A 12,586-nucleotide genomic window follows, 5' to 3' on the forward strand; every position below is an offset into this window, starting at 1 on the left:
AAGGCATGTTTTCACTTTAATCATTCTCATGACTTTTCTCTGAACCTTCTCTAATTCATCAAAATACTTCTTGAATTGTGGGCACCAGAACTGTACACAGTATTCCAGCAGTGTTCACACCAGTGCCATACACACAGGTAAAATAACCTCTCTCTTCCTATTTGAGATTCCCTTGTTTATGCATCCTAGGATTGCATTAGCTCTTTTGGCCAGAAAGTCACTCTGGGAGGTCATGTTCAGCTGATTATCCACCATAACCGCCAAATCTTTTTCAGAGTCACTGTTTTGCAGGACAAAGTCCCTCATCCTGTAAGAATGGCCTATATTCTTTGTTCCTAGATGTATACACGTACATTTAGCCATATTAAAATGCATACTGTTTGCTTCCACGCAGTTTACCAAGTGATTCAGATTGTTCTGAATCAGTGATCTGTCCTCTTCACTATTTACCACTCCCCCAATTTGTGTGTCAGTGATGATTTTACGTTTTCTTCCTGGTCATTGCTAAAGATGACAAATAGGGTAGGGCCAAGAACCATCCCTGCAGGACCCCAATGGAAACAGACCCCCTCAATGACAATTTCCTGTTTACAGTTACCTTTTCAGACCAATGAGTAAGCCAGTTTTTAATCCATTTAATGTATTCCTAGTTAATTTTATATAAATTTGGTTTATATAAGTGCCATGTGGCACCAAATCAAATGCCGTACAGAAGGCAAAGTATATTACATGAACACTATTACCTTTATCAACCAAACCTGTAATCTCATCAAAAAAAGATATCAAGTTACAGTCAAACTATTTTCTATAAACTCATGTTGATCTGCATTCATTACGTTACCCTCCTTTATTTCATTATTAATCAAATCCTGTATCAGCTGCTCCATTTTCTTGCCCAGGATCAATGTCAGTCTGACAGGACTATAATTAACAGATTATACCATTTATCCTTTTTCTTTTAAATTGACACATTAGCCTTGTTCCAGTCTTCTAGAACTTCCATAGTCCTCCAAGACCTATTGAAAATCAATATTAATGATCCAGCTAGCTCCTCAGCTAGTTCTTTTAAAACTCTTGTATGCAAGTTATCCGGAACTGCTGATTTAAAAATGTCTATCTTTAGTAAGCTTCTGTTCAACATCCTCCAGAGAAACTAGTGGAATGAGTGTTATCACCATATGATGAGACTGCATCGTTTGTTTTTTCCCCCAAATATAGAACAGAAATATGTATTGAATTACCTCTGCCTCTTCTACATTATTACTGATAATTCTACCATTTCCATCTAGTAATGGACCAATACCCTTGTCAGTATTCTTTTTGTTCCTAATGCATTTTAAAACCTCTTTCTTATTGTCCTTAACCTGCAGGCCAAAGATTTCTCGTTGTGTCCCTTGACTTCCCTTATCAAATTATTAGAACAGAAATTAATATCACCAAAACATAAGAATCAGCTCAACCTTCTCCCCAGGCAAATTATACTGTTAGTAGATTACTAATTAGCAATTCTGGCCACATCAGGAAGATGAACAGATGTGTTTTTGACACACATTATATATCTATATATCTGTATTTGTATATAAAATAATTTTAAGAAAGTATTTTACAACTGAATACATACATTTTTGTTCTGTGTTTGTATAGCACCTAGCAGAATGGGCTCCTGGTCTATGACTAGGGCTTCTACATGTTACAGCAATACAGTCCAAGAAAGAAGGAGAAAGAGAGAAAGAAAGAGAAAATGGAAGGATGGAGATATATATAGATATAGATATATATACACACATCCATCCTTTTAAAACTTCTCAGATTAAAGACCATTTCCTTCACAAATAAAAAAAATGGTTAAGAGGCGTTATCATTTTTAAGACAGTAAATATCATAAAACCATTACATACTATGCCCACACCTTGAATACTGCATGCAGTTCTGGTTCTCAAAAAAAAAAAAATGGTAAACGGTACAGAGAAGGGCAACAAAAAACGATTAGGGGTATGGAACAGCTTCCTCGTGAGGAGAGATTTAAAAGACTGGGACTGTTCAGCTTGGAAAAGTGATGACTAAAGGGGGATATGACAGAGGTCTATAAAATCAGGATGGGTGTGGAGAAAATGAATAAGCAAGTGTTATTTACCCCTTCACGTAGTACAAGTACCGGGGGGGTCACTCAATTACATTAATAGCAGCAGGTTTAAAACAAACAAAAAGAGGTGCTTCTTCACTCAATGCACAGTCAACCTGTGGAACTCATTGTCAGGGGATGTTGTGAAGGCCAAAAGTCTAACTGGATTCAAAAAGAATTAGATACATTCATGGAGGATAGGTCCATCAATGTCTATTAGCCAAGATGGCCAGGGATGCAATCCCATTCTCCAGATGTTCCTGTGCCTCTGACTGCCAGATGCTAGGACTGGACAACAGGGGATGGATCACTCGATAATTGTCTTTTCTGTTCATTCCCTCTGAAGCATCTGGCACTGGCCACTGCTGGAAGAAAGAATACTGGACTAGATGGTCCATTGATCTGACCCAGTATGACCATTCTTATGTTTTCATGTGCCGCAACTGAGTAGGCCATTGGGACTTTGCAATAGGTATTCCTTTAATTTCATTCCTTTTACTGTAGTTTAAATACACGAGTGTTAAAACAATAATATAGTGGTGAAGAAATTAATTCATTTAAAAAACTACGTGTAAAGGGTCTTCATTGGCCAAATTCTCTGCAGACATGAATGAGTAAAATATTAGACATTATAGGTGACATCACGTACACCAGTAGAGAATTTAGCCCTAAATATTAGGTATTTATATGGATGAAAATACTATTGGTCATCCTGGTAAAGTCTGATTCAGCCTTCAATATTGTACAAGGGAGCACTGGAGGAATTTTTCCCCCTAGTTTGTTGGTTGCCAGCAATGGATGCATACCATGTACTAGCATTGATACTTCAGGTTTTCCTGACTAGCTTTCTAGGCTTCCACTCATTACTTTAGTAATGTGCCTTTGTGCTGGGTCCCACTGTGTCACTGTCGTCTATCAGTTTGCATGCCCCTATCTGCAAAAGAGGATGGGCCGCTCCAAGTTCTACTCTTATCATTGTGGTACAATATACTTCACTAAATAGGAGGAGACAGAGTGGATGATACCATCAGCATAGTCTAGTATACTGGCACAATTGCTTAAAATGGTTGGAAACAACTGGCTTGGTTTGACTACCAAAGGATCTCTCTGTAATACTCTGGCCAAAGTACAGGACCATAAAACCAATACGATTGTACTCATTTTACAGTAATTTTTGCACAGAAATCAAGTCTTAAAATACAATACAAAATACAAACCAACTCCTGCCCCCATGCACCCCACCCGCAAACTAAATGAGCTGTTGTCAGGGTTGACGAGTTCTGCCTGCTGTAGCACTTGTGTGTTTTATAGGAAATTTTAGCCAGGGGTGTTATTTTAAGAGAAGAGCAAATGGGGAAACCCCATGGCCTAGCCAATAAAATATGAACTTTAGGTGCAATGAAGTACTCATAAATATAACTCGGAACAAGAGGATTCATTGTTCCTCCTGATCCCTTTTAGCTGATCCTCTGATCTCAGTCTCTCTGTATGCGTCATGGCAGCCCTCATCCTTTAACCTGTGGTTTTTAAAAGCTCGCTACTATGTTATTTATGACTATAGTGTCAGTAGCCAGTCTCTGTGCTCCCTACACACACATACTGGAGTAGAAGGGGCTTATTTTCTTTTGCTAGGATGAAAGGATTTGTATCTGGAACTGAATAGTTTGGGGACATTGAAGAAGTTACTTTGCTATAAGGGGGGAATTGGAGGATGAAGTATTCAATTCCCTACTTCCACCTGCATGGCTTCAAGAGCACCTCCTCCCTCCCTCCCATTTACACCTCATCCATCTTCATCTTGCAACCTTTCATTCTCCTGTCTCTCTTTTAACACCACCTCCAATCTCAAGAACTTTATTGGCATGACAAGGTATACAAGTGTCGCCAAAGGGAATACATCACGTTCCATATCAGCAATTCCAGTGGGGTCACACTCTTGAACTGTCCTCATTCATTCTCTCCTTTGTCATCTTTATCGCATTCATTTTTCTTAATACTTTCTTTAATGCTTTCTTAAAGTATTATTCTAATTCGCTGTCTCAGCAGCAAAATGAAACTGCCATAAAATTAAAGTTCAGTGACCCACCTTTGCTGGCAGGGAGGAGGACAAGGAGGAGACTATGGGAAGAGTGTGGGAAATAATTACAAGTCTGGTAGCAGCCAGAGTTTTCCTGAAGCCCCGGGGGAGCCTTTCTTTAGCAGGAACTTCATAAACTGTTCATCCTCAGCTATGTGGGAATACAAGACTGCACCTCAAATGATCATCACTTTTCTGCTAAACTTAGCCCATAGGCCCAAGAAAACCAGCACAAAGGAAGTGTCATGGCTAGAAAGTCAAGAAGGCATCTCCACAGCCCCACTAGAGACTTAATACTCACTGAAGATCCTCCTCAGAGAGTAAGCCCTCACCAGCCTCTCTCATCCTCTTTTGTAGCTAGTCACTAGGAATTGGTGTTTTCTGAGGAAAATATGTACTGTACAATACACACAATCCTTACGTCCCCAACCCAAGCTGTGTTTAGTTTGGAAAAGCAACACATATTAAAGAAAAAGAAGCAGAACCGGGTCAGCATCCTTCCAATGGGAAAATATTAATATTTTAAATATATGTTTATGTACAATTTGAGAGAGAGAGAGAGAGAGAGATTATAGATATCCCTTCACCATGCACTTCTGACCATCTGCTAAATCAGTTTCTCTTCAGTTATCTGCAATTTCTTTCAAATCTGTCGGCAAGGGAAGTCAGACAGTTTTATGGAGAGCTTGACATATTTTTGGCCGAGTTGCTACAACAATTTACTTGAATTTAAAGTGTTAACTTTGGCAAAGAATTAACTGACGGTTATAAAAATATTATTTTGTTAGATGACAGTCATGCAAAACACACAAACCTATCTAGAGGTATGTCTTTAGAACTCATAACATTCATGTAACATGAGAAATTTCCAAGGAAATATATAAATACAAAGTGATAAAGCAATACAGTTTCAGACTAGAAAGACGGACAAATATTTCCCTTTTGAAATCCTAACAACCTGCTCTGTCATAATGTCAAAATTGGTTAGCCCTGACTAACAAATGATTAGAGATGGGTGAGCTGTTGGTAGTGAATAAGTTATTAAATGAATTTGGATTTTTGTTCCTGTAACAAATTTGTTAATTTGTTCATTATTCAAAGCTGTTTGGGACCTTTATGTGAACATATAAAATTATTCCCTTATTACTCATTGTTTGTGATGTTTGTTTGGACTTCTAAGTCACGTTAGATTGTTTCTGTTCACTGACTGGATGACTAAAAATTGTATTGTGAAGGGAAGTCAAAGGAGATTTCAAGTTGCCAGCATGGCTTTTGTTTGGATAGTATTAGCAAGACTCACTTGCTACAAAGTTTTCTTGTAAAATTTTCACTTGTATGAAAATTCACAGAAAACAAAGAAAAAACAGTGATTGTTGTAGTTTCCGTTCAATATCATCATGAAGTTTTTTGCAGCATTTGCCCAACTATACAAATAATTAAGATCTGTGGGCTATTTTATTTAATTTTTATTCGTTTCTATAATAGCATCTATCTGTTTAACACAAGATAGTAAGAACACCACTTGCATCACTTTCATTAAGGTTGTTTCAATGTTTCCATTAAAAACTTGTATTTTTGTGAGGTAAATACTGTACTACATCCAAAGAAATTCACTCATAGCTAAAATTAAGCCTAAAAGGTCAGAAACTGACCACTTTTTTTTTAAGCCATACAAAAAAGTTTGGCCATTCTTAAGTGCTAAACGAATACAGAAGTTAATGGTTTCGGATGCTCTTTGCAGTCATATATCAAAACTAGCTCAGTTTCCACTACTCTTGACATTTTCTTGCTTAGTTTGCCATATCCTTCAGTATTGATTGGTTACTTTAGTGTGGGAGGTTATAGCCAGTCAATTACTTTGGTTTAAGAAACTAGCTACCGTACAGGCACAATGGCTAAATATGGATAGGAGCCCCCGTTTTATTGTATATAACTCAAATAGTAATACATAGATTTGTAAGTATTTTGAGTATGGACTAAAAACATAGTACAGCCTTAAAATGACTTCATAAAAGTTGTTTTCTATCATCTTTGTAATATAGAAAAACAATAGGCTGTATTGAGTCCATACATGATTCACATTTTAAAGAGGAGCATAAATATGCCTTAAACAAGCAAACTCTCTTTGATTTCAACCTTTGATTCAGTAGCTGACTCCAAAGGGTCTAGTGGGGGAACACTTTTAATTAGGTGTGCAGAATCCAGCCCAAAAACTCCTTATGAAAGAGTAGTTTCTGTTTATAGACATTAGCTGCTTTGTAAAGCTAAAGATCACAGTCAGTTCCTTCTTTAAAATAGCATGTAAAGTTCCGGCTGACAAATATAATAATGGCCTTCCCATCTGCATTTTTAAAAATTCAAACCACTTTCATGTTAGGCAAGAAGAAAATAATTGAAAACCAAAGGTTTGATTATTTTTGTATTCCATAATATAACAGTGGCCAAATGTATTCAAACCAAATATAGGAAGACAGAAAACAGAATTGCTTATTAAAGGCAAATATCTGCTTACAGCAAGTTTTATGGATGACTTGTAAACAAAAGAAAATATACAGATATATTAATAGAAATGTGGAGAAACCCTTAAGCACAGTGGTAGCAGTGCTCATTGTGATGGCATATGGAAAACGTAATCCTTTTACTGGAAATGTTTGAACATAACTGTTAAAATCCTTTCTGTTTCTTTGGTCCAAACTTGAGCCAATTTTTTTTCTCTAATTCAATCTTGCTTTTTTGTTTTAAGGTGTGGGGTGGGCAAACCGTGAAGTTTTTTTTTCCAGCAAAGTCCTTCCTTTGACATAATTCCCACTGGGGACACAGTGAGCAAGGACTGTATAATTATTATAGGATTTAGCTCTTCCCTGGCGAATACGGTGTCATATATGTCATTTTGGAGATCAGCCAAAAAGAAGATGCCAGAACTCTAAGCTGCAGTCACTCACTTACAACAGTCTGGGTCAAAATGTAACAGGAAAAAACCACCCATGAACAAAACAAAGAAGCTCTGAAGTTGTAGGTTATATGATCAGATTATTAAAAGCTCTGTGGTTTATTTTGGTGAGGTTTTATTCTTTGTCTTCTGGACCAACCCTGTTAACTCTTGTGTTTCAATCATCAATATTTATGGGGAGTTGCCAATATGCTCAGCATTGTATAAAACATGGGAGAATACATAGTCCCTGCCCTGTCTATATCTTTTGAGAAAGAAGAGACCATAATACTGATATAAGCAGCATGTGCTTACAGTTTTAATTTTAGACAAGATAAATATGTTCAGTTTTTGCTCCTGGTTGCTCGAGGGAAATTCTTGTAATTGCAATTCCCTGGGTTGTATTTTTAAAATGTATTTTTAAAAGGTGAGAAGTTTAGAACTCCATTCTGAAAGGTAGCATTTTTTGCAGTTTTTGTTCTTCAGTAGAAAGTGATTTGTCCTTCACTGATTTTTATTTTCCCCGAGTTTCTTTTGTAATTTATTATGTTACCCATAAGGATGATTTTATTTTTGTAGCTCATACCTAATAAGGCTTCTCCAGCAGGACACTTACACATTTGTTGTTTTACCATATGTGCTTTAAGTAATTATAATTGGCAATACAATGGTTTAAATGTAAAATGCCAGGATGATTAATCTGTTTTGGAAGCAGTACTGACCATATTAATACTGGCATATAATTAATTAAATACATTTTATCAGTGCAATCTAGGATTACAAAGATTTATTAATTTGATAAACATTGCTCAGTGCTTCAAACCCAAAATGACTTGTGTTCTTTTACTAACAATACCTCAATTTTTATTGATTTTAAGGTATAGTGATAGCATTAATTTATCAATGCATATTTTCCCCATTATATGTTAACATAGCTTGCTCTCATCTGTCGGGATCTTAAATCATACCAAATGGTTACCTGCTTCAATGACTTATTTAGTCATAAGTTATTATGCTAAAACATGGGCTCATTTAATAAAAATGTTAAAGCTAATCTATATTAGTCATCAATATTTATTATGAATGTTACATAGTAAAGCATGCTATAAACCACAATTACACAGAATGAACACTGTGGAAGGTCATTGAAACTGATGCAGGGTTAAACCTAATTTAGGTTTAAAATACATTTTTAATGCCTTATAAATACCAAACAAAATCTGGAATTTATATAGTATTCTTGAGATTTTAATCATGTCTAATTACTGTAACCACTAGAAAACTCTCACTCCAAGTTTTCAGTTGAAAAAATGTAAAACAAAGCATATAATGTTATTTTAAAGGGATTTTTTTGGTTTTTATTTTTAAAGGAACATGGACCTCAGGCCAGAAAGAGAGGCAGAAATATTAAGACACGTAGACAAGACTTGCATTCACCTGAATGGGAGTCTTGCCTGTGTAAGCACTGCAGAATCCGACCATTCCAGTCTTGATCCCAATCCTGCAAAGACTTATGCACATATTTAATATTACATCCTGTAAGAAGTCCTGTTAAAATCATCAGGCTTACTCAAAGGGTCAGATAGTCAGCCGCTGTAGGATGGATGTAGTTCAATTGACTTGAATGGAACTGTACCAATTTACACTAGCTGAGGATTTGACCACAGTGTATTAGGTTAAGTAGATATGTAAACTTTTGTAGGATTGGATACTTGACTATTGCTTAGGAGATCATAGTGGGGTTTTTTTTGTTTTGTTTTTTTAAATATTGGCATTTTAACTTCAAATGCTGTAGAGTACTTTTGGTGAGTTGTACCATGTTTCCAATCATTTTAAAACTACTATGCAGATAATATAGAAGTATAATATTTAGAAAATCCCTGGAAAGGAACTGACCCTTTAAAAAAATAAGTTCTATTCTGTTCAACTTGTTGACTTCTGGGAACAAAAAAATGTAATTACATTAATTTATTAATTGTATTTGGAGTTGCACATATATGTTGCTGTTTTTCTTTTAAAAAAAAACGTTTGGAAATTGAGCACCCTAACCTGCCAACTAATTAGTGAAATATGATTTTATTATTATGGCAACTGAACTCTAGGGTGTCATTTTCCTACAAATTCTGGTAGCTAAGAAGGTTAGTGATTAGACATGTTTAATCCTGCAGCAGGTTTTAGGGACCTGGAAGACAAAAAAGTCTAAAATGTGTGTGATGATGTGTATTTCAGAACATGGGCCAATATTAAACAAGTTACCATAATAACGATTACTCTGGAAAGCAAGACAGTTTATCAGATCTTTTACAGCACTTGTAGAAAACCTTCAGGTTTTCATTTACACACTTTTGCTACTAAAGTCAAATTAGAAGTTGTATAAATAGTGCTGTCAGGCTTGCAGCATATTCCTTTTTCATTTTTAGATTGTAAAACTGGTGAGCAAATTAAATGGATTGTTTGCAACATTCTTAATGACATTTAAGTCGCCTATTCTAGTTAAGAAACGTGCAATTGATTTTTTCATTGAATTATGTAATGCTTCATAACTGGTAAACATGTTGCTCCACAAGACCAAATATAATTGGGTTTCATCCATATACCTTAATTAACATACACTTTCATACCAGAAACAAGTCAAAAAAGAAGAGTTCCTGGAATTTTGAAATATTATATCTATTATTTATACAAAATTTTAAGACCTAACCCAGGTTCCAGACACCCTGACAAAACACTAAAAATACAACCCTTGGTTATAAAATAGAAACAACAAAAAATCAGCAGCAGATGCCACAAAATCCAGCCATTCAGCTGAAAAGATAACAAAAATTTGACATTTACCAACAGAAAAACAAACAAACAAAAAAAAACCTTCTCATTAGAAACGGCTTGATTCCCCACCCTCTTCACATTCTAGCCTTTAAAATATTAACATCTGATGTTTGTTTATGTTTGAGCTTTACATAAAACGGAGGGGAAAATAACCCACCAATACACATAAGTGTTTGATTTTTTTTTTTTTAGTTTTAAAAAAACGGAGCTGGCCTAAGGCTAGCACTTTCATTACATCAATGGAAGAAAGAAAACAGAAGCCAGGAGAGGGGAGTTATAGAAACTGACTTTATATAAACAGTGAGAAAAACCTTTTTCCATGGCCACCTACAATGTAGCTACTTTACCATTAGCAGAACTTCTATTTTATTAGTAGTACAACTTCCAGGGCCCAATCCTGTTTTGTTTATACAGGCTAAGCTCACACTGGGAGATTTGCCTCTGTACAAACTACAGGATCAGGGTGATAGTTTGTCAAACAGAGCAGAAAAAAAATGTTTAGACATACCTAAATTGACAAAGCTCATGACCATGTCGGCATCATTCAGAAAGTTGGTATCACGCAGGCTGGCTAAGGGAGGACTCTGTGTGGTCAGGGGGGTCATGCGAGATAATTGTATTCTCCGTGAGTATCCATTTGGAGATGCGGAGTATCCTTTTCTTACCCCTTTGCTCTCTCCTCCCATTGATTCCCTCAGTGAATACTCCAGTTCCTCAGTATCCTCTTCATTTGTCATGGCATTGTACAGGTCCAGCATGAAAAGGGGTGCAGAAGAAGCCTGCTTTCCAGGTGAAAATGGTCTGGGTCTGTGAGGTAAACCCAAGATAGAGAGAATCTCTCTCTGGATCTCCCTTCTCTCATGGTTCCGCAGCCTCCTGTAAATAAAACTTGAATGGACATGATTGTCTCCTATGCCTCCCTGTGCATGACCCACCAGAACCCAGCAATTCCAAAGTAAGCCCAGGAAAGCTTTGAGTGCCGTTAGGTTCATTGTTGAAAAGAAAAAGAACAAAAATATTTCTCCTGCTTATTCTGAGCTCCTATGAGATCTGCTTTACCAGTGGCTGAAAAACAAAATTTACCTATTCTTCATGTCAATGTCATCTCTAAACATAACATCTTTGGTGATTCTCCCCCACCCTCCGTTTAAATATTATGGAATGTGTCAGGTTGCAGTTATTTCTAAGAAAGCTGAAATTCAGACTTCCAATTTTCCACTGTTGTTATCGTTTTTTCTGCATTTATGGAGCAGAAGACCAGTATTTTGTCAGCTGACCTAGGCATTCCTATTAAAAACCTTAGATAACCAGGTCTTTAGTTCAGGGTTGTGTTAGCAAGAGCTGATCTTCTGATACACTGTAGTTCCCAGAGTTATCTTCTCTTGTTATTCTGAGTTCTTCTCACACCTTGCACTCTTTCAAAGATAAAGTCCTGAGTCACAGATTTGTCTTGATCTGTACCTTGGTAGTATAATTTATATTTGTCCAGCAGCCTGGTGATAACTTTAACATCTTTTGAATCACCTTAGTATAAACTAATTCTAAAGAATGTACTAATCTAATTCATATGTTTCCCTGAATTTACTTGAAAAAACTTCTGTAAATCCATTCAACCCCTGTCAGCTTCTTAACTGTTATTTCCAACTCTAGCAGGCACAAATATAACAGCTCTCTTCAACAGAGATCTAAAGACTAATGTAAGCACAACCCTGCTGGGAAAGAAGAGGCTTCTCATTGTAATTTGAAACGGGCAAAGCAAAAAAGTCCTTAACCCTTCTGCTGCCAGACAAAGCTTCACCCCCCCAGAACCCCAATGTACAGTAATATATGTAAATTGGGTACATACCTATTTTGACATTTACAAACAGCTTCTACAAAACCCCAGCTCTATAATTTAGCTTTACTTTAACTATATGTCCTAAATTTGTTTATGCTTATAATATAGGTCTTTGAGTCTGCAAATTAGTAAATTTGAATATGACACACTCAGTCACATGACATATTAAACTAGGATCTCATTCTGAGAAGTGTTTATATTTTAAGATGCTTACATAAATAAAGATTACCTTTAAAAAAAAAACCTGTAGGATAATTTATCAATTAAAGCTCAATTTATTTCTCTGTTTAGCTGAAAATTAACAGAAGGCAATCTAAATTAAAGTCAGCAAGCAATATATTCAAAATGCACATAGTTAATGGTGTAATTATACATCACATAGGTAGTAATTAGCAATAATCATTTGTTTAAAGTGTGTTTTGTATAATACATGATTGTACTGCATTTTCTAGTTAAAGTGCAAAACTGAGATTTAAACCTCATAGCCTGCTACTAATAAACTATTTCTCCAATTTAGTATAACTGGCTAGATAGCTAAACAGTTACTCACAAATGCTTTACTTGAAATTATGGTTCTCATTCCAAATTTTATTAAGGCCTGCACCTTGGATTTTCTTATAATTTACACAAAATCATAGTGTTGTTTGTCACTATTGCTTAAAATTACTTGCAGCCAGTTACCTGCTTCTTAAAATTTGGTGTAAGCATTAGGGAAATTTCCCTTGATGAGGATACAGCTGGAGAGTGAGATGGGGGCAAGAATACAGAAAAAGGAAGAAATAGGACAAAAAATGA

At 35.9% G+C, this 12,586-nt stretch overlaps 1 protein-coding gene across 1 annotated transcript in view; it reads right to left on the reverse strand.

Annotated features, from left to right (window-relative positions):
* BMP5 (bone morphogenetic protein 5) overlaps positions 1–11,668 on the reverse strand; it is a 72,570-nt gene extending 60,902 nt beyond the window's left edge. Inside the window, exon 1 of the mRNA XM_007055070.4 lies at positions 10,463–11,668. Coding sequence (XP_007055132.2) covers positions 10,463–10,946 — 484 coding nt within the window. The 5' untranslated portion in view covers positions 10,947–11,668. The remainder of the gene's footprint in view (positions 1–10,462) is intronic.
* Between the last annotated feature and the right edge of the window lie 918 nt (positions 11,669–12,586).

The sequence above is a fragment of the Chelonia mydas genome, chromosome 3 (assembly GCF_015237465.2).
Source record: "Chelonia mydas isolate rCheMyd1 chromosome 3, rCheMyd1.pri.v2, whole genome shotgun sequence".
Classification (NCBI taxonomy): Eukaryota; Metazoa; Chordata; order Testudines; family Cheloniidae; genus Chelonia; species Chelonia mydas.